Genomic DNA, 23,673 nt, shown 5'->3' with positions numbered 1-23,673 from the left:
TGAATAGGTAAAAGGTAGCCCTTGAAAGTAAGGCCCTAGCTGCTAATAGGGGTGAAGTGGAAAGGACTTCTGCAGGAACTACAATAATAATAGCTAACATTCATATTTTAAGATTTGTTAAGAGCATCACAAATTTTGTCTCATTTTATCAGAACAGGTAGATGGATGGCACTGGGCTTAGAGTCAGAAAGCCCTGAATCCAACTATACCCTCAAACATTTACCAGCTTTGTGACCCTAGGAAGGTCTCTTAACCTCTGTTTACCTTATTTTCATTTATAAAGTGAGCTGGAAAAGAAAATGGCAAATCACTTCAGTATCTCTGTCCAGAAAGATATGTGTGTATACACACACACACACACACACACACACACACACACACACACACACACACACACACACACACACAGTCTGTATGTGTATGTATACACATATATGCAAAGTTATTGCGTATATCAGATGGAATAGTTGTAAAGCATTTAATACAACACTAGGCATTGTGCTAAGTGATGGTGATAAATGTTAAAAAAAAAAAAAAAAAAAAAGTTTCTACTTTCCAACTCAGAGCCTGAAGGACATAACATGAAAACAACAATGTATAAACAAGATATGTTAAGAATTGGAGATAAACAAAAAGTTGCGTTAAAGAAGATTGGGAAATGCTTCTTAAGAGAAGGTGGAAATTAAACTGAAACTTGAAAAAAGCCAGGAGCCAGAAGGAAAAGAATTCTAGGCAGTGAAAACACACAGTTCAAAGATACAGCATTTTATTTAAGAAACAATGAGGCTAGTGTTATAGAGAGTATATACGGATAAGTAAAGTGCAAGAAGACTAAAAAGGTAAATGGGGGCAGGTTTATAAGTCCTTTATAAGGACTTTGAATGCCAAAAAGATTTTTATATGTTTGGCCCAGGAGTGACAGAGAGCTATTGGAGTTTATTGAATGGAGGGAAGGAATGACATTGCAAGGCCTGAACTTTAGGAAGATCAATTTGACAGCTGATTGCAGGACAGACTGAAATGGAGAGAGACTTGAGGCAGGGAGATCAACCAGAAGGCTATTGATGTAGTCTAAGCATGAGGTAATGAGGACATGAACCAGGGTGGTGACACTATAAGAGATAAAAGGTATTTAAGGCATGTTATGAAGGTAAAATCAGGAGGACTTGGTAACTAACTAATGGATATGGGAGAGATGAGAAAGTAAAGAGTAGAGAATAGCACATACATTGTGAACCTTGTGACTGAGAGGCGTAATGACTGAGTAATTAATGAAATTTAGAATGAGGGAAAGTTTTAAGAGATTAAAAACAATGAGTTTAGTTTAAGACATGTTGAGTTAAATGTGTTTGAGACATCTTAGTCAAAATGTCCAATAAGCAGCAGATGAAAGTCTGAAGGTTAGGACTCAGACTAGGAATGGATCGATAGATCTAAAAGTGATACTTTAATCCAAGGAAGCTGATGAGAGTAAAGTGAAGAGAAGAAAGAAAAGATGAAGAAAAAAAGGGTCCAGGAGAGAGGCCTGGAGGATTCTGTTATAGAACATTATTTAGAACAAACAAGGTAGACTGAAAAACAGTCAGATAGACAGGAGAACCACCAAGAATATAGTTGAAGTACAAAAACCTAGAGAGAAAAAGAGTATCAAATAAAAGCAGAAGCTAAATGCTGTAGGGAGACCAAGAAGGATAAGAAAAGGTCACTGGACTTAGAAATTCTGAGATCAATGGTAATTTTGGATTATAATGGCATATGACTGTAATGAAGTATTAGGATATAAGAAATGATGAAAGGGATGATTTCAGAAAAAACCTGAAAAGATTTATATGAACTAGTGCAAAGTGAAGTGAGCAAAACTAAAAAAAATGTTGTACACAGTAATAGCAATGTTGATTACAACAATCATCTATGAAACTTAGCTATTGTAAATAATACAATGTTTCATGACATTTCCAAAGGACTCATGATGAAAAATGTTATCCACCTCCAGAGAGAGAACTGATAGATTCTGATTTCAGATTAAACTATGTTATTTTCTCTTTTTTTTTTTTTTTTTTTGGGGGGGGGGGATGTTTTGCCTGACTTAGTATAATAGATACATGAAATTTCTTGCCTTCTCAATGGGTAAGGGAGATGTGGAGGAAGAAAGAAAATTTGGAATTGGAAATAAAAATATTTAAAAAAAATAAAACATGTTTAGAATACTGATTTTTTAAAGAAAATTATTTGTTGAATGTTGAGGCCCAAAGATAAATTGTAGAGAGGTTTAAAAAAAAAAAAGTGAGAAAAAAAGGTTGTGGAGGTATGTAGGTGCCTTCTCAACTTTAGCCACAAAAGAGAATTAGAGTGGCTTCTGAAGATGGAAGAGACATGAATGTGTTTGTAAGTAATAAGAAAGCATACTGTAGGTAGGAGAGACTGAAGATCATTAGTAAGAGAATGGGAATGACAGAGGGCATAGTTTTATTTGGAGAACATAGGACAGAATAAGTTCCTCTGCAGGTAAAAAGATGTCTTGACAATGAGGATGACTAACTTCATATAAGACATGGATGAAGGAAAAAGTAGCAGAACATATCTGAAAGATGTAAAATGTAGAGTTGAAGAGAAGACATAGCTATTGGCAAATGACATTTTTTTCCCCCCCAGGGAAATATGAGGCAAAGTTCTCAGATGACAGGATGAGAGATTATGGGAGATTATGGGAGATTAGAAGAGGGAAAGGTCTAGAAAAACTCTATATTAAAGAGTCATTTAGGGAGGTTTAAAGGACTGCTTTGCTACAGTGAGGGCCCATTTGAGATTACATAACAAATTTGTAACGGATCTTATTACATGGTTTTATGATTTTCTCCAGCTTTGTCCAACTTGTGAGTAGGCCCCACAATTTATAACAGGGAGACAAAATGCAAACAACTATGTATAAATAAGATACACTACTATTCAGGATAAATAAGCAGGACTTCCAAGTTCACCTATTTTTGACTCAGATAAAATTCTGATAATAGACTATTGGAGAGAGCTCCCAGCTGGCTCTCTCTGGTCCTTTTTTATACCTTCCCAGGAAAATACCCTGGAGGTCAAAGTATTTGGTCCCTTTAAAGGCTTCACATGCCTGGGAAAATATGATATGCTCATATACTCAACTGGCAATTCTTTCTTCTAGAATGGTCTTGGAATGGTGTTGTTGGGAAGTCCTTTGTTTTCTAACAGCTTGGGAAAGGTGAAATTGTCACTATATGATTATGGGGAATGTGTATTTACCTAAAAGAGTAGGGATATGTCAGCAGACTTCATGGTAATCTTGAATCTCTGGATTAAAGTGAGAGTACTTTAGCTTTTGTGGAAGGCACTAGTCTTTTTCCCAAGGCCTCTAAGGTTTGGGTGAGTGAGTTAAGGACCACCACATGATTTGTAACATTATTAGTGCCTCAATATTATCTCCTGGAAAAGCTTGTGTGACCTCTTAAGTTATTTTATAAACCATATTTATCATCCAATCAAGATTCGGATAATTATTTTCCAATCTCCAATGACTATTTCAGTTTTTCCTCTCATCTTCAACTCCTGCCTCATTCTAGGGGACTTAAACATTAATTCTGATATTTCTTCAAATACCATACCTTCTCAGTTCCTTAATTTTTCCCCATAATCTAGTCCAACGAACCTTATTCTTCCACCTTTTTAACTAAAGATCTTAACTTTCATTTCATTGAAAAAAAAATTAGGCTCTTCACTAAGAGCTTTTTCCTCCCATCCTCCTACTACCATTACTCAGATGTCTTCACCTACTGTCAGAGTAAATCCTGACTCCTGACCCTTTGATGGCTAAGCTTGAGGCCAACTAATCAGTGTCCTCACTTTCATTCCTCTTTGCAGTCTGACTTGTGACCTCATTTATTCAATTCAAATAGCTTTCTCCAAAGTTAACAATAATCTCTGAACTGTTAAATCTAATGGCCCTTCCTAATCTATAAATTCTCATATATATATTCTTTTCTAATTTTAGAAATGCTTTTCTCTTGGGCCTGCTCCTGTTTGTTGAACTGCTCATTTTCTTTTCCTGGACTTCAGGCCACAACTATTAGCAAAGTGTCCCCTAAGTCACAATCCTGTGTTCTCATTATTTTACTTTGGATTATATTATCATCTCTGTTGATTCTACATATGCAATCCCAACCTATTTCCTAAAATCCAGTATCACATCTTCACTAAAAGATGGATTTCTCAAATTGGATGTCCCATAGACACCGTGTCATCTAAATCTGCTTTCATTATCTTCCTCAAAAACCTTCTTCTTTATTATTAAAGTATCACCATTTTCCCTGTCACGTAGGTTCACAAATTTAAATATTGACTCCATTCTCACTGCTTCATATCCATCAGTTAATGATTCCCTCATATTATGCCCCATTCCTTCCTCTTGACACTGCTGCCCCGGAGCAGTCTCAACACCTTAATACCCAGACTATTGCAATAATCTTCTGGTTTGTCTTTCTTATTTGTGTCTTCCCACTTCAGTCCATCCACTTAGCTATGAAAAAATGCTGTCCTAACCCAAGTTAACCCCATCTCCCTCCATTCTTTCCATTCATAAATACTAGTGGTTCCCATTACCTCCAAGACAAAACAAAATCTTTTTGCCTTTTAAAAATTACCTGGTTTCTTCCTTTTTTCCTTATACCTTATTTCCCTACATGTAATCTATGATCCAGTGACAGTGGCCTCAATCTCCTGACATTTTCACTGACAATCCTCCAAACCTGGAATGGTCTTTATCTTTCTGCCTCCTGGCTTCTCTTAAAATCTCCTTTTTCAATTTTCCTTAGTGCTAGTGCCTTTCCTTTGTGATTAATTCCAATTGTGTTATCCTGTTTATACCTAGTCTACATGTTGTCACACACATTTATTTATATGTCAGATTTTTGGGAGTAGTGTCTATTTTTGCAGCACAGTGCCTAGTACACAGAAATTTCTATGTGCTTGACGACTTGACCCTCACACAGGATTGCTGACCATGCTGGAGGTGTCATCTGTGGTATTCCTGATCTTCCTTATGTTGCTCCTGCTCACATCACTGCCTTGCATCTGGAAACGCAATGTGAAGTGCAAAGACCAGGTATCACCTACCACATGGACCAGATCTCTGACACTAAGTCCTCTGCAAATAAGAGGAAGAGCCTAGCATTGAAGGGTTTTGTTCTATCATTTTTTTCTTTATTAATGGCTTCAAGAAAGCTTATGTTATTTTTTGTTCTGTATGTGTTGTACCTTAAAATTTTTTGTTTTATTTGAGTATTATCCAGCAAAAGTCCTAAAAGCATTTAAATGTAAATTCCTCTGGAAGAGTCTTAGGACCTTGCAACATGGGATAATATTATATAAGATCATTCCCTATGAGAGTTCCCCACTCATTCCACATTATATTATCCAAGTTTATTGAAAAGTGGCAAAGTTCTCCCTGAAAACTTAACTGATGTTGGGGAAAGGATGCAGCTTCCTGGAACTCATACTGACATGAAATTTTGTTCCTCTAAGGGCATAAAAGACCTACTTCAATTTCCTTCCTCTCCTTTGATACTGCTACCACTCTAGAGTGGTGACTTACTTGGTGAATACCTCAAGACACTGCTAGTCACTACACCTGGCTCTGATGAATGGATACCTTTCCAACTGGGAATAAAATGGGGTTGTTCTATCAAGGTGTTGATATATCCTTGTTGAATGTCTTTTCCATTAAATGGCTAAGTAAACCCCTTTTCATTAACTGTAGAATGACACGAGTACCTCTTTTTATTTGAATATCAAATCTGACCTACTGAAATATCTACAAGTAGGAGTAAGCACACCTGTCACTATTTTCCTCCTCTGGAATACCCAATCCAACATGGCAGACTATTAAAAGCAGGGGAATGAAATAAGACAAAAAGACATTTGGGAGTTTTTTTGCAGAATTAGAAGATAAGTTTGCTGGGATAATAATTATTTGTAGCAGAGCATTAGAAAACCAGGTTAGAAAGGTAGGTAGAGCTGATTGTGGAATATCTGTAGAAGGAGGTGGGGAGGAAATGTGGATAGGACAGCAGTAATAAAAATTTCACATAAGTGAAGCAAAATCTTATTTTTAAACAAATCAAAATAAGACTATCAAGGTATTAAATCTATTCTCAAAATTATATTGGTCCTTTTAGTTCCAGAGCTGGGGAGGCTTGCTATTTCAAGTTTATATCTTTTCATCCCAGTAAGAAAAATTCAAGTATTTAACGAAAATCTTACCATTTCAAATTAAAATCTAAGGAAATACCAAAATCTTTGAAAAAGCTGGCTAATTCAAAAAATTAAGTTTTTAGGCAAAGTTAAATTTCAGTAATTCAGAGGACAGTTAGTATGGATTTCACTCTGAAAGACCCATTTTGATGCTGCTTCCTATTGATTTCCCATACATTCGTGATTACCATGCCATTAGAAAGCAAGCTCTAGCAAGGCTACAAAGTGTAAAAGTTCTTTTATAAATATAGCAATGACTTTTGCAGAGGAGAACCAATCTGAGGCTTATCCTTAAAAAGGGGATCACAAACATGTGATGAAATTGTTCAACCATAGCAATTCATGAAGACTATTTACAAAGGCTGAGAAGGGTTACCTTAACCATCTATACCTATGTATGAAATCACATTCCTCCTCCAAGCTTAATCGCCTTCTGAATTTTCTATTACTATTATTAACTAGGGTCATATCCATAGCCTTGATAGCATCACCTCTTATTACCTCACCTATCCATTCAATTAATAAACCTTACTATTTCTAGCTCCACATTATCTCTCATATGTACCTTCTTTCCATGCACAAAGCCACTTTCCTTCCCCCCCATATAGAACACTGCAGTAATTTACTTTCCCTACAAGTCTCCCCATTCTAATCCATTCTCCATACAATTTTCCTAAAGTATGTCTTACTGTGCTACCACACTGTTCAGTAAATTCATGTGGCTCCCTATTTTACTGCCCCAACCTCTCTGCTGACCTCCAATGTCTCACCTCCAGCTACCTTTCCTATTACTGTAGAGGGTAGCACCACATCCTCCCAGTACCTCAAGAATCCCAAGCTAGGAGTCAATCCTGGATTCCTTACTAGTTCTTACTTCCATATTTAATTTGATGCCAAAGACTGTAGGTTTTACCTCTGCAACATCTCTTAAAAATGCCCCTTCCTCTCCTTTGATACTATTACCACTCTAGGGCAGATCCCTCATCATTTCATGCCTGAAGTACTGCAGAAACCTGCTGGTGGGTTTGTCTGCTTTAAGTTTCTATCTATTCCAATGAAGGTTTAACTATGTCACTCAATGAATTCCAGTGACTACTGCCTCCAGGAACAAAGTCCTTCATAACTCAATCTCTTCCTACTTTTCCATCTTAATCCCCAACTCTTTGATCCAGTGACAATGGCCTCCTATGTACCCCACAAACAAGACACTCAACTACAGGTATTTTCTGTTAGTCCTCCATGTCTGGAATACTCTCCCTCCTCTGCTCCAAATATTGACCTCTCACTTCCTTAAAAGTCTCAACTAAAATCTCACCTTGTATATGAAGCCTACCCTAACTCCTTAATTCTACTACTTTCCTGCTTTTAATATTTCCTATTTATCCTGTATATATATAACCTGCTCTGTATATATTTGTTTGCCTATTGTCTTCCTTGTTAGATTGTAAACTCTTTTAAGGAAGAAACTCTCTTTTAGTATCCCAGAACTTAATACAATTCCTGGGATATAGTAAGCCTATAATGAAGAGGATCAAATATAAAATCCTGCTTGGTATCCAAAGCTTTTTACAAGCTTCTCCAAATTTATCCTGATAGTCCAATTCAAATTAATCTCCTTTATGAATTCTACAACTGAGGCAAAAAAAAGCCTTATTGCTCCTCATTGTTCCTCATACATGACACATCTCTAGCTATCTTCATACCTGGAATGCTTCAATTTTCCTAATGGATCCCCAGCTTCCTTCTAAAGTGAGCTCAAACACTACCACCTACAAAAGAAGGCTACTCACAACTACTAGTGCTTTCCTCCTAAAAACTTAAAGCATGTATATTTTATACATTCTAGTGTCTAGAAACAGGATTATAGATTTAAAGCTGGAATAAATCGTATTAGCCAAGTCCAATTCCTTCATTATAGAAATAAATAAATAAATAAAGGAATTTGAAGGATAGATTTGTCCAAGAAGAAACAGGTAGTGTCTGAGGTGGGATTTAATGATGCTGTCTTCCCTCATGGAACATAAGACCATATGAGACAAATGCCATTTTCATTTTTGGTTTTATCGCCAGCTCTTACCATAATAGAAGGCACACAGGAGAAAAGAAAGTTACAAATGAATATCCCATAGGAAGGATATCATAAATTTGGTGTTAGAAAAGTGTTGTCCTATCATTAAAAAAAAAAAAAAAAAAAAAAAAAAAATTGGTAACAGTGATTTTAATTCTACTTAACCACCTCTGAATGCAAAATTACTATCCTTCCAACCTCTTTTCTTTCCTTAATTTCCTTTAAATTTAAATTTTTCTTTTCACCTAGAGTTTCCCATAACATGACTCATAACAGAATCCGAGAATCACATAAGTTACAAACTTATAAAACAGAACTCATTTTCCCTCAAATCCTTTGTTCTAACCTTTCATTTTAAATTCCTTATAACACATAGCCAATTATGTTGTCAGGCCTTGCTTCTACTATTACAGCTCTCCTATACATGTTGTTCTTTCCATTCACACAAGTGCAATTCCCGTCTAAGTCTTTACTACATCTTGCATGGATCATGACCAGCTTTCTGGTTAATTTCTCTGTCTCAGGTCTCCTCCACTATAATCCACTGATTCTGCCAAAGGGATTAGGAAAATCTAATACTGCTATTCCAGTAGATCCCTGTTGTTTCCAAAATGAAACATTAAAATGCTATGTTTAGCATTCAAACATTTTACAACCCAGCTTGTTTCTATTTTTCCAGTCTTTTCATTTACTACTCTGTGAGAAGCAGCTGGTAAAAGTTTTTCTACCTCTGACTCTGAAGATATAGTTAGATCTGAGATAAACTCTGGTTTCATTTTACTAGTTCTGTGACTCTCTGAGCAAATCATTTAACCTGCCTGCCTCAGTTTCCTCAATTGCAAAATGGGGATAAAAATAGCACTTCCCTTGTATAGTTGTTATGGCTATCAAGTGCTATATAAATGCTTATATTCTTCTTCTATATACACTTTGAGTCAAGTACTTTCCTGCTGTTCCTCTCAAACACCATTCCACTGCCTTACTCCATTTATGGTGACTCCATGTCACAGGTTATATTCCATACCTAGAATGTTCTCACTCCTTATCTCTGCTCCTTCAGGATTACTCAAAGCCCACCTTTTAAAGGAAATCTTTGAAGCTCAGCTCTCCAATAGCTGTTAGATGCCTTATTTCTGAAATTACCTTGACAGTGAAAATATTTTCTATATTCAGTTTTTTGTATGTTATTTTCCCCCATAAGAATGAAAAAAGACCATGTTTTGGAATCTCTTTGTATGCCTAGCAGATAATAAAAGCGTCCATTGACCCAAAAACCTGAGCTAAATTATGGCATGGTAATTTTATGCTACATTAAAAAAGAAAAAAAAAAATCTTGACTAAAAGTTTCCTTAAGTACAAATCAATTTTAAAATACTATCTATAGCATCCCTTCACAGAAAATTAAATTATCTAAAATACTTCCAATGATAAAATGCTAATAAATGAAAATAGGATGTTTTAGATTTTATAATGAAAACAAATTTTTCTTTTATAATTAGTTTTTTCCCTAAATTTTAACTGAATCTTAACTATAGTCAGTATATTCTTTTGCATAAATCCTGGACATCAAATAATACAGAGAAAATAACTAAGTGCAAGGTAAGACATGTCCTTCAGAGACAGACACTCAGATTTTCAATTTGCTTTCATAGAATTTCCATGAAACAGAATCTATGAAAACAATATCTTCTTGAAATATTTTATAATGAAATAAATCTGTCATTTATCATATAGTAACACATAAGTTACAGTTGTCTCTTAACAATCTCCTACCAATGAAAAAATCTTAGAAATATCAATCTAAGAACATGCATACATATGTAGGAAAAGCTTATACATGACATTTATGAATAAATTATACATGATATATATTAACCAATGAATACAGAGCTGAGATTTCAGGACATTTATTATTTCATTTGGAGACAACTTCTAACATACACACACGCACACACATGCACGCACACATACACATCCCAAGAGCTAACGGCATGTAATAGGTACAAGTCAGTTCTCAATTGATAAGTTGACCACTCTGCAGTCTTCCCCCTCCTACTGGGAGAACTCCACATGGCCCAGTGCCTGGGCCCCTGCACCCTGATGGGCTTCAGTGTCTGGGGCAGAGAACCCCTGCCACCCACCACTGCCCCTGATGCTGCCTGAGGTTCTGGAGTCCCACTGTCTGGCAGTTGAATTTGAATAATGTGAATTCACATAAAGCGAGAACTGTCTGTAATAGTAAGACACACTTTAAATGGTAGCAAAATTTAAATTGCCTACAAATAGGCTTATTTTTCGGCAACAAAAAATTTTTATTTTAGTCCTTATCACCTTCTCACACTTACCTAGCACCACAGGATGCAAGGACTTATGGTAAACATGAATAATTCCATGCTTAAAACCTGAAGCATGCATTCAGTAGAATTTATACATCATGTGATGTTTCACTTAAGATATGTGCAATACTTTTTTTAAAGCTGCAGAAATGTCTTCAATGACTCATTCATATATTAGATATTAAATTATCTGCTGCATTTAAAATATGACAAGTTGATGCAAAACAACTATTAGAGATGTTATACAAATTCACTTTTTTACCCCAAGACTTTTTACACAGGCATATATCTGGCAGAGTGGGAAAATGGCAGCAGCCTCAAGGTTCATACTTAACAAAAATGGTTTATATGTATAACAATCTACATAAGAAACATGTACAGATGGCACAAATATTTGTGCAGTTGGAACCACCAGTGCAAATGCATGCATTTGAGGTACTTATTTTTTTCATGGTCAGGTATAATTAATGCATAGTCATTTTCTGATAATCATCTTAGATCTCATAAAACAAAAACTTAGAACAAGCATGTTAATATCTTTAGATTCCAAAGTGCTACTCTTTTAATTTAAAAATGTTTAAAATGTGAATTTTTTTTTTTCCGAGGTTTATGACAGCCACTTAATTTTTTTTTTTCTTATAAGTGGAGACTCTAGAAATTATACCTGGCCAAGAATATTTGAAATTCTAGCAAGAACTGTAGTAAATAGTAATAAGTAAAATACTTAATTATTGCTTCATTTGGACTGAGAAAACCAAAAGGCATAAGCAGTGCTGAATGATGAAAAACTACATATCCCAAGTAGTAGTACATGACCTTAAAAGGCCTCTCTGTGCAATAAAGGATTAAGCATTTTTAAGTTAGCTGTTAGCTTTGGGGGGGCCTACATACACACACATGCTGTGCATGGGAAAAATGGCTAATAGTGGGGCATGTGCAACTCCTGAGCTCTGGTAATTCTTTCTTTAGACGCTCCAGCTGCTCTACCTGGAATATATTTGGCTGTTCAGGCATCGAATCATATATCCTATAAAGGTAAAAAACAAACACAAATAAAACCATTATGACAATGATTTGCACTGTTTAACAACTTTTAGTAAAACTCAATTATAAATACTTCTGGAAATTTAAAAAATTCATTTTCTTGGAGGAAAAGTCTATAATTCTAAAATTTTAGGATATTTATGTTCCCTTTAGCAAATTCAAATATACTCAGTAGCAATGCATCAAATAACAGATTAAACTCTATACTGCAAAAGAGATTCTAAACTTTACCAATACGTATCAATTTCTTTACAAGCTTCATGATAGTTGACTTGAGAAGTAGCAGCTTCTGAAAATAGTAGGTATACTCTCTAAAAGTTTTTTTTTTAAGTCACCAATAAGTTTATTCTTTTTAATAGCCTTCTTGGCATCTCAAATAAGACAATTGTTGACTTCATACTGGTTTATTAAACTTTTTCCTCTGTTTCCATTATTCTACACTGAATGAAGTATTGGAAACTTCAGGTTCTAGACTTTAACAGAATCTAAATTCATATACAAAGTAAGCATAAAAAAAATTAAATAGCCTTCCCCAATTAATATTCTAATTTCATTAGATTGGACAACTTTTTTTTCATAGGTAGAATATTTTATTCTAACCTTGGTAGAATGACCACAAAAGACACTTAATATATCTTAGAATAAAATATATATTTAATTGTACTTTTAAACTTATTTCAATATAAGAAACTATGACTAAGTTACAGGGAAATTTTCCATAAAACATGTAATACCTGTCATAGATTAAGCCATGAACACCAAATTCTCTCAGCTTCCTTCTGTTTTCAGGATCATTGGTATCATCACCCCAACAAAATATTACTAAGCCCTTAGATCTAGCTTCATCAATATATGACGGATTCCTAAGAAGTTCTTCACTATGTGCATTTATTCCCTAGAAAGAAAAAAGTTAATAAGAAATAATAAAAATATCCATTATACGTTTAAGTCTATAATTTTCTATACTTGAATTGCATAATAGAAATCCTAATTATTCTCATTCAAGTACTTTCCAGTCAGAGTTAATTTAAATTAGGATTATTTTAGATATTTTTTCTCTCAAACCCCTTAAAATTAAACCTTAACTTACCAGCAAATTTTCAAATTGTGCAAAACTCATTGCAATGGAAATTGTTCTAGATCTTAGATCCATGAGTTGAGGATAAGCACCAGTTTTTCCTTGAGTCAAAAACAAAACAGGATATTTGTTTTGCTTGTGTCGAATCCTGTAACAGAGAGTTAACATTTATCAAATAATAAGACAAGATGTCTTACAAATAGTAAGACATGACAATATCTTCAAGCTGTAAGACAGTATCTTTGGTTCCTTTCTCTACTCACACATTAATATAAAGCTTTCAATTCTTCACTCTTGTCTATTTTAATAAACTTCTATTTTTAATAAAGGTCTATTTTGGCGACCTTGTTTTTAGTCTCTTCATTTTCCAATTAATCAACTATGTCACTACCTCCAAACTTTTGATTGTAGTGTCTACTTAACATCAACAACTGAGGAGCCTTCTAGTTTACTGAGAGGATTCCTTATAGAGGTATGAGGACACAATCAAGTCACAGAACAAGAAGGCACATAATCAATAAACATTAAGCACCTGATATTAATTCAGGCATTATGCTATGTTCTGGGGACACCAAAAGAGGCAAAAGATTGACTTCAAGGAACTTATAATCTAATGGAGAAGACAATATGTAAAACAATATATAAAAAGTAAGTAATACACAAAATAGGAGTAATTAACAAAAGGAAGAACCTACACAAGTAAGAGGAGTTAAGAAAGAAAGGGTTCCTGTAGAAGGCAAGATTTTCACTGGTACAGGAAATCAAGTCATTCAGCAGTCACAAAAAAAGAAGGAAGAGTGTTTCAAACATGGTCAACAGACAAGGTCCCCAGAGCTGAGAGACAGAATGTTTTCTTTGTGGAATAGGTCAGTGTCATTGGATTCAAGAGTACATGTCATTGGATTCAAGAGTACATGTTGGGAAGTTAAGGTATAAGAGGAAGACTAGAAAAGTGGACTTAGTTAAGAAGGGCTTTCAGAAGCTGAACATTTATATTTGATCTTGGAGGCAAAAAAGACCCAGACACTGAAATTTATTGGGGGTAATGCTGTGACATAATCAGACCTATGCTTGAGGAAAATAAATTTAATTGGTAAATGGTTTGGAGTTAGGAGAATCTTACAGCAGGAGACTCAGCAGCAGACAATTGCAATAATCTGAACATGAAAGGATAAAAGCATACACTAAAGTGATGACAGTATCAGAGAAAGAGAGGAGCATATTTAAGAGATGTTGCAAAGGTGAAATCATAGGCCTTGGATGTAGGTAATAAAGAAGAGTCAAGGATAACTTCGAGTGTGCAAGTCTGAAGAACCAGGAAGATGTTGCCTTCTACAATGATAGGGAGGGTGTGTGAGATGGTCTGAGTTTAAAATGTCTACTGGATATCCAGTCTGAAATATCTGAAAGGCTCTTGGTTTGAGACTAGAGGTCAGCAAAAGACTGATTTGAGAATCATCAGCATAGAGAAGGTAATTAAATTTTGGGAACTGATGAAGATACCAAGTGAAGTAGTACAGAGGATTCAGAAGAGAATCCTAAGGGATATCCTCTGATTACAGATGTGATCTGAATAAGAATCCAGCAAAAGAGACATAGAAACAATGGTCAGATAAGTAAATAAAGAATCAGGGAAAAGGGGTGTTTTATCAATCTAGAGAAAAGAAAACATGAAGGAGATCACCATGAGAAAAGAAAATCAAAGAGAAAGTGATCAGCATTGTCAAAGACTATAAAGTGGTCAAGAAGAATGAGGACTGAGAAAATTCAGCACCACGTGTATAGAATAAAAGTAATGAATAGCAGGAATGACTGAAGATTGGGGGTTGGCCGGATGTAATTGACAATATAAAAAGGCTAGAGATTCAAGAAGAGATGACAGTGTAGAGTTGAAATGCGGTTAAGAAAGGGAGAAGAAAAGAAGAGGAAAGGGTGGTTAGTACAGAGAGAGATGGTCCAGGAGAGATTTGAGAGGTCAAGGGATTGGAAGCCATGACAGAGATGAAGAGTAGGATTTTATAAGGGGAAATAGAGGGAGAGAAGAAAGGTCAATAGATTATAATCAGATAAGAGGATTTCAGAATTCTTGAATATGGAGCTGGTACCTTTGTGGATGATAGCAAAAATCAAAAACCAAATTCTCTAAGGAAGGAAAGAGTGATTTGAGGTTTTATAAACAAGATATTACAATTTTGAGTCACATAAACCTCAAAACTACTAAATGATAAAAGTATGGGGGAGAACTTGGAAGAAGCAGGGGGTATTTCCTCTCCCCTGCTTGATGAGTGGGCTGCGAGCAGAGTAAGTAAAGGTACAACTACCATGAAAAGGAGTGGCAGGGAAAGCTGTGCCATCTGAGGGGAGACAAGTCTTAGTAATAATCACTAGTAGACGAAAGAAGTGAGAGAAGAAAAAATTTAAGATAAGGGAGGCTTGTTTCCTATGGAGCAGGCATTTCAGAAGACACAATGAGTAACTGGGTAAAATTGAGTTGAAACTGAGAAGTACAAAAATTGAGAATAGGACTGAGGCATCGGGTGGCAGGAGGTATGTAATGAGATTTTTGATGTGAATCATTAGGAATTCAGGATCATTCGGATGTGAAAAATTATGACCAGGTATGAGAATGTTTATCTTTGATTGGAGGATGCCACTCTTCCACCTTCAAAAAGTATAGCAGTACATGGGAGGTTTTAAAGTCAGAGGGAAGGAGTTCTTCTTTGTACTAGAGGTTTTCCACATCCCAACTGGGAGATTGGATTAACAGCAAGACATGGAAATTGTCTTGTGCTGGAAGAGATGGAAGTGCTCCTTTGGTGCAAATAAGAGATTCCAGACTTGGCCCTCAGCAGTTTTTTCTTAGAAGACATGCTGCACCCAGCAGGGATGGAAGATTCAAGGCGCTAGCACTCATACTTACATATATAGCCAAAGCATTTTTAAGAAACATCACTAAATAGAAAGGGAAGTGAAGATTTAAAGAGCCAACATGACTTCTTTGGGACAAGCTTCTTCCTCAAAAACTAGCTTTGTGTCTTTTTTTTTTTTTTTTTTTTTTAGAAAGAATTACAAGAATGTTATAGTCATAATTTATTTAGATTTTAGCAAATTATTTAAAAGTCTTATTTTTCTTATAAAAAAGGAGAAATGTTAGCTAAATTATAATACAATATATATAGTAAGTTAGGATTCCCTATTTCTGTTGAGGACTTTACCATTCTTCCTGTCACTAAAGTCCTCAATGCTGTCATTATCTTCAACAATTTACTTTACACCTCACTCCACATAACAAACCAATTGTCAAACTATGTCTTTCACATAAGTCTCCTTCTACTGACTCATATGGTCTCTAGCTCAGGCCCTCATTACCCTTCTCTCCTGAAATACTGCAATAGCCTCCTATTTACTTCAAATACAATTTATTCTCCATACAACTATAAAAACAATTTTCCTAAATTATAAATATTACCATGACAATGCCCTTCTCAGTAAGCTCCAAGAGCTCCCTATTGCCTTTAAAATCAAATAAACTCCTCTGATGGCTTTTAAAGTCCTCAGTCCTCATTCAAAAAAAAAAAAAAAAAAAAAAAAAAAAAAATATATATATATATATATATATATATATACACACACACATTTATAATTTTTTTTCAACAACTTTATACATGAATCTATTGCCCATTCAGCCCATTGCCCATTCAGCCCAGCCTTTTTGCTGCTCTTCACATAACATAAAACACTCCATGTCTTTGCATTGGCTATATACCCCATGGTTAACATGCATTCCTTCTAACTTCTACTTCTTAGAATTCCCCAGTTCCTTCAAAGTTCACCTCAAGTGCTGTAGCCTTTTTTATATGAAACCCTTCATAATTTCTTCCAATTCCCTAAGACCTACCCCCCTCAGGAATGTCTTTATATTTATTTTGTATATACTTATATGCATGCATGTTGCCTTCACTAATGTTCTTTGAAGTAACTAAAATTTAAGAAACTTAAACATTTTTCTTTTTGTATTCCTAGCACTGTGCCTGACCATGGAAGGTATTTACCATTTGGTAATTGGCTAATTTCTGATTGGTTGAATGGCCAAACAAAAGGGGAAACATTAATGATCCAACATTAACTTGCAAGCTTTCCAATGAGTTGTCTCAGATCTATGCTTGATCCATTGTTAATTCACATTTTAACTAACAGCTTAGATTAAAACAAGGATGGAATACTTTTCAAATCTACCAATGATGCTGAGTTAAGAAGGATAGTAAACATCCTGTAAAACAGGATTCAAAAAGATTCTGAAAGGCTAAAATACTAAACTTAAATTATGATGAATTTCAATAGAGATAAATATATTATATCTCATCCACCCCCAAAAATAAAAAAATACAACCTATGATCTGTTACTCACTTTTCTTCTCCATCCTTTCCTTTCCAGTTTCTGACTATGCTGCTTGATTAAAACTGCTCTCTCCAGAATTACCAGTTATGTCTTCACTGCTAAACCTGATTACCTCTTTCAAGTCTTCTTAGACTTTGTGTAGCCTTTAACATTACTGACAACTCCCTATTCTTAATGTCCTCCTCTCAAGGGTATCTTGACATCATTATGGTCCAATTTATTTATCTGTAATTCATGTATCGCTCCTTATACATATACTGTTGTTCTTCCCAATATGACATTTTTCTTTTAAAATTCAAATTGCTTGTTGAAATTAAGTTCACAAAATTAACTTCACAGGTATAAGATAGGAGAGATGTGATTAGACACACTTGTCTGAAAAGATTAGAGGAAATAGGCATGCGCAGTGTACAAGTAGAATATGCTAGCACACTCATTCATGACTCATATTATCATATCTTTTCCCCTCCCCATCAGAGTACACCTATGTCAGGAGGTTTCAGTGAACCATAAGCTCAATGAGACAATGGTATGATATGGCAAGCAACAACTTCAATGCAATATTAGGCTGCATTAAGAATGACAAAGTTTTTAAGAGTAAGGAGCCAATAGGAACTACTATATTCTCTAGGTCAAACTGTGTGTGTGTGTATATGTGTATATCTGTGTGTGTGTGTATGTGTGTGTGTACATATATATAGAAAGACAACTAAAATTTGTGAAGAACAATGAGATCAACACATAGACCAAATCAGACTGAAATATAAAGGAGATGAAGAAAATAGGAACTGTAGTATGAAGAGAAGATTTAGAAAGAACATGATTATTATCTTCAAAGAATCTCAAGTTGGCACACAAATAAGGAATAAAAACTTGTACTGTTTGGTCTAAAAAGGAAGAAATAGGAGAAATAGGTAAAAGATGCAAAAAGGAGATGTTTTAGGTCTCTGTAAGAAAAATATGGCCTCATATAAGATAATGACTATAGGTCTTTAAAACAAAGTGTACCCAAGTGTCAGCAATATATAGAGGAAAATTTGGAGGGATTAAGTTGTTTTTGCCTCTTAACTGAATTCCCAGAACTTTTCTGGCACAAAGTAAATACTTACTGACTGCTGGTTAGTTGGTTAGGTATGGCTGCACTTAACGGCCACTGAGGTCCTATCCAACTCAAGTGGGTAAATGATAAGTAAGGAGATGTGAAAATATGAAGATATGATCTTATGTGGCTTAAAGATCTTCACCAAAAAGTTTCAGGAAGAAGTGGGATTTAGGCAGAAAGATGATTAGTTTCATTTTGGATATGGCAAATTTGAAATGCCAAGGGAATGGTCAGTAATTAGGTAGGTAACAGGTAACTGGTAATACAAATCAACTAATAAGGGATAGTTATATTTAGGTATAAAAATATCAATTAAACCAATGGAAATTAAGTGAGATCACTAAATGAAGATAAGAGGAGCCACTTATAAGATTACACAGATTAGAGGATATTCTTTGTTAGGAATGATGAACGAATGAGCATTCCTAAAAAAGTGTTATCTAAAGCTGAAGGGAGGTAAGGAACAGAAAGGAGAGAAAAAGTACTTAGAAGTTAAAATATTTCTTGGAAAGAAGATATTCCCAGAAATCAGAATGGAAAGAGCTAAATGGTGGTAGGCAACTTAAGTGAGATGATATTCTAGAAAGCTAGCTGTTAAAAGAAAAAATAGACTGATCACTTGAGATAATACAATGGACTTAACAAAAGGAATAATTAGAGAAAGCGCCAGAAAAAGACTAGAGAAAAAGGTTGGTCTTTATTAGGAATGGGAAAGAAAAAGCAAGTAAAGATGTATAGGCATGAAATAAAAAAGGAAAAATACGTTATGATCACAGGAGAAAATTTCAGACTTTAAAGACAGATTTCATTTAATATTTTAAAAGTGAACTTATTGCCTTCAATTGGCTATTAAATAACATAACCCCATTCACTTACACCATCCTATTTAAATCTTTGCTCAAGTGATCTACGCCCTGAAGACTGCTTATCCTTTTTTCTTTATGAAGCTATTTAATAAGTTCAGTCTTCCATATTATCCTTAATCTTGCTCTCACACTTCAATATGAACTATATCTTTGCTCAATCTTAGTCATTTCTGAAATGGTTATATCTTAAGAGATCATCATCAATAATAACTACATCACTTTTATGTTCGTCAATGCTGAAACTCTTCTCTAATCATAATGTTCTGTTATGCATATTCCTCTTCTCACCTCATTCCTTCAGAACCCATTTTTTCCCTCATTTCAGACATTCTAATCCATTAGCCTCCCTATAACTGTATTCCCAAGAGTGAATTTAGAGGGATATGAAAAACAGTACTACTAGTATGCAATACTCAGGCTTTGTTTAAGCCATATTTATTTTTTTTGGGGGGGGGGAGGAGAGGAAGGAGGTAAAGCAGGTAGCAAATATAGCTTATATTTGTTTCATTATTGACAAGAAAGCTAAAAAATAGAAAAGTATTACAATGCTTTTTTTTTTTGGTAGTTTTAATTACACTTACCCATGTCTACACAAATGCAAAATCTTTTAGAGATACTTTCTACTTTCTTCATTCCTCCTTCCATTTGTGTTTATTTCCCCAAATAAAAAGGATTGAGAAATTGTGGAGGAATGGAAAAGGAAGACCAGATACAAAGGTGCTTTAGCTTTCCACCAAACTGGGGTTAAAATTATGATATAAGAATTATATTACTTAAATTATGATATAAGAATTATATTACTTACATTGTGCAGACATCTGGATCAAATGAAGAAAATATAATTCTTCTATTTCCAGACTTTTCTAAAACAGTCTTTAAAATTATATCCAAGAACATGTTCATGTCAAAAAATGCTGATAAATTGCCATCCCATATTCCATCCTAGATGAAAAAAGTATGTTGAACTAAATTAGAACAATTCATATTTCCTAATGGTTCAGTCATTTTCACTTAAAAAAATAAAGTTGACAAGAAAAAAATCTTTATTTTAAAAAAATAACAAGGTATATTCATCATTCATTGGTTCTTATCTCACACATACATACATATACGCACACACACACAAATATTCACATAATGTTATCAAAAGTTATTTGAAATACTGCAAACATTTTCAAGAATCTAGGGAGCACTGAAGTGTGCTGAAAATGTAATATTATTCTAGAAATATTGAGTACCTATTAGGATAACCACCATCAATCCTACACGTATAGTAGGTCAAATAACCAACTGATGTTTGAAAATTTCCAAGTGGCTACAATGAACAAAACATTTATTTCCCTGTTTATCTTTCTTTTTTGATATCATGATTCTCAATCTTCCATTCATGTAAATGAATAAAGGTATTTTGTAATATGAGCGAATTAATTTTTAGTGGTTAATTCACTGCCAAGTTCTGCAACTTATAAAAGCAAAGCTCTTGTGAAAGAAGTAAATTTTGACTAGAAGTAAAGCAGAGTTTAACAGATAAGGTGTTATCCAGCTTTGGTCAAATTGTGAGGAAAGACCTTAAGGACAATTGAATATAAATCTTGTTTAAGGCCATCTCTGACAAACATTAATATCATATTGTGTTCAATAGAAAATGTATCATGTTTTAAGTACAGTTATTAATATACCAATATATTAATGTGTGTATTGATAAAGAAGTTCAATATATTTTCTTTATGCTAAAATAAAATAACTCCACTTGCACAATAGTCATTTATAATATTGCAAATATAACCCAAAGACTATAAAGGTATGAAATTTACTTACTCTTTGTTGGCAAATCCATTTTATTTCAATGTTAAATCCAACATTCTCTGGCAAAGCCTCTAAAACCTAAAAAAAAAAATTTAAGGGGGTAGGAGAATATAGGATAAAGAAAAAGAAATAAGTATTACCAAAAGAATAGAATAAAAGTAAAAAAGAATAGAAAAAAAATTAAAGTATTATTTTAAATTTTATGCTGCAGCAAGTACCATTTTTACTGGGCTTATATAATTACTGCCAACATTTTACATAGGCCTATAAGGTTTATAAAGAGTTTGGTTATTAATTCATTTATCCTTATACAATCCTAAGGTGTAGATGCTTTGATTTCTATTTTACAGATGATGATACTGAAGAAAGAAAGGTTAAGTGACTTGTCTAGAGTCCTTCAGTTTAAAGGTGTCTAAGGATGGTTTTGAAGTCTTCTTGACTCCAGGCTATATGCTCTATCACTGTATGACCTCACTGCCTAATGTATTACCTGGCAACAGACCACCAGTTATGTCTAACCAAATTTAAATTCTTATTCTCAATATTCTCATTCAACCTTCTTTGCTTCACTCAGAAGCTACTAAGTGCTAATGGGGAAAGTGATAATTTTTACTTAGCAGGTAAATTATTAATTCATATTCTAACATCAATTTTTTTTGTTTTTGTTTTTTTGCTGTGGCAATTTAGGTTAAGTGGCTTGCCCAGGATCACACAGCTAGGAAGTATTAAGTGTCTAAGACTAGATTTGAATTCGGGTCCTTCTGACTTCAGCACTGCTGTTCTATCCACTGCACCATCTAGCTGCCTCATCAATTGGGTTCTTACTACTATCTGACAGTCATCTTAGCTTTCTTAAGGAGATTCTCCATCATATTCTCCACTTATTCATTCTACTCATACTTTCTATGCCACATCCTTCTCAACAAATCAGAAAGAACTTTATGAATAACTTTATGTTCTCTATTCACTTCTACCTTTTAGAATATTAGTTTCCTTCAAAATGTAGGTGCCAGCTTCTTTTTAATATGATTCTTTCCTACCATCCCAAATATTAATTCACTCTCCCTCTTGAAATTACTTTGTATATATTTAATTCATGTATGTAAGAGAAAGAGGAAAGGGGGATGGGGTGTAGAATAAACATGTATTAATTCCCTAGTATATGCCAGACACTGTGTTTTAGAAATATTAATTAATTTGATTCTCAGAACAACCTCAGAAGGTATAGGTGCTATTATTTTCCTCATTTTATAGTTAAGAAAACAGGCAAATAAAAATTTAAGTGATTTATTCAGGATCATATAGTGCTACTAAATGTCTGAAGTTGGATTTAAAATCAGGGTTTCCTAACTCAAGGCCCATTGTTCTATTCATTTTATGCATTGCACCATCCAGATGCCTTTTATACTTTCCCCCAGCTCCTAGAGGGCAGAAACTAATTTATCATCCAAGGAACTTGACAAATGTTCAAGAATTATATAAATCCTAGCTATTATTGTTATTATTATGAGTATTCAGTACAATACCTAGCATTTAATAGGTAAATAATATTAAATTGAATTAAGCAAAGATTTTAAAAGTGGTATCAAGACCACTAAGAGAGTCACAGCAGCAACTGTCACAAAAAATGATCACTCCCATCTTTGTTATTGTTTAACTATACCAAGTTCAATTACCAGAACCCATAACTATTCATATCTGCCTAGTATTTTCCTTTTAATACTCAGAAATATTATACTACTAATCCAATTACATCCCTCTATGTCAACTTCTGGGCCTTATTGCCAATTCACTTCATTTACCTAGCAACTGTCTTATTATTGCCAAAAAAAATTTATTTTTAATAAAAAAACACACCTCTTCTTTATAATTGTTAATTCTAAGGACTACAAGGTTTTTTTTTTAATTATTAGATATATGTATGCATGCAAGCATAGACACCCCCCCCAAAAAAAAGAGACAGAGAATTTACATAGAATTTGCTTACAAATTTATTAGTTTTCAAAACAGAACACCAGTAGCCATATGTATTTCTGCTAATGAGCAACCAGGAAGAAAAAGAACCTTGGAAACACACCATAGGAAACTACATAAACTGAAATGGAGATGTTTACCCTAAAAAAAGACTTAGGTTGACATAAGAACTGAATTATTAAAGGGTTTTCATGTTGAAGGATTAAAGTTGTTCAAAGCATTTTAGACATTACCTCATTTGATCCATTATGAGGACATTTGTAAATATGTCTACATGTATGAATGTATCTATACATATCTGTATACTTATATGTGTGTGACACATATATTCAAATATATGTGATATATTTGTATACATATATCTATTATCTACATAAAGTAACTCAGAAATTAATATAAGAATTACAATTCCTAAGTAACAGTACACATTTGAAACAGATCCAATCAGTCAAAAATCCTTTATTAAGTACTTTGTACAACATAGCATACAAAGCACAAAAAATTACAAAAAAAGAGTATGTCTTCAAGAAATTCACATTCTAATAGGATATGACATGCAAATAGCAAGATACAAACCATATCTATATAAAGTAGATGGAAAGTAATTTTAAATGGAAGGTGCTAGGTAGGACTCTGAAGGGAACAAGAAAAGATTTCCTGAAAAAGTTGGATTTGAACTGAGCCTTGAAAGATGCTAAAGGATCCAAAGGCAGAAGTGAGGAGCAAGATC

The 23,673-nt window shown here is 34.1% G+C and overlaps 1 protein-coding gene across 8 annotated transcripts in view; it reads right to left on the bottom strand.

Moving 5' to 3' along the window:
* Positions 1-23,673, bottom strand: part of GPCPD1 (glycerophosphocholine phosphodiesterase 1) — a 102,256-nt gene that overhangs the window by 19,520 nt on the left and 59,063 nt on the right. For 4 of the 8 annotated variants that reach the window (XR_012486094.1, XR_012486093.1, XM_074287916.1 and 1 more), the window contains exons 16-20: positions 20,982-21,047; positions 19,969-20,105; positions 12,809-12,944; positions 12,453-12,613; positions 11,662-11,701 (exon numbers count right to left, since the gene is read on the bottom strand). Coding sequence is in view for 6 of the 8 variants with exons in the window: in XM_074287916.1 (XP_074144017.1) it covers positions 11,662-11,701; positions 12,453-12,613; positions 12,809-12,944; positions 19,969-20,105; positions 20,982-21,047 (540 nt within the window). In the remaining 2 variants the exon portion in view is untranslated. Of the gene's footprint in view, positions 1-10,229; positions 11,702-12,452; positions 12,614-12,808; positions 12,945-19,968; positions 20,106-20,981; positions 21,048-23,673 lie in introns of those variants that run through there. The other 4 variants (XM_074287918.1, XM_074287917.1, XM_074287921.1 and 1 more) reach the window with 1 other exon arrangement.

The sequence above is a fragment of the Sminthopsis crassicaudata genome, chromosome 2 (assembly GCF_048593235.1).
Source record: "Sminthopsis crassicaudata isolate SCR6 chromosome 2, ASM4859323v1, whole genome shotgun sequence".
In the NCBI taxonomy this organism is placed as follows: Eukaryota; Metazoa; Chordata; class Mammalia; order Dasyuromorphia; family Dasyuridae; genus Sminthopsis; species Sminthopsis crassicaudata.
Note: the sequence above shows the minus strand (reverse complement) of the source record. Positions and strands in the feature narration are given on the sequence as shown.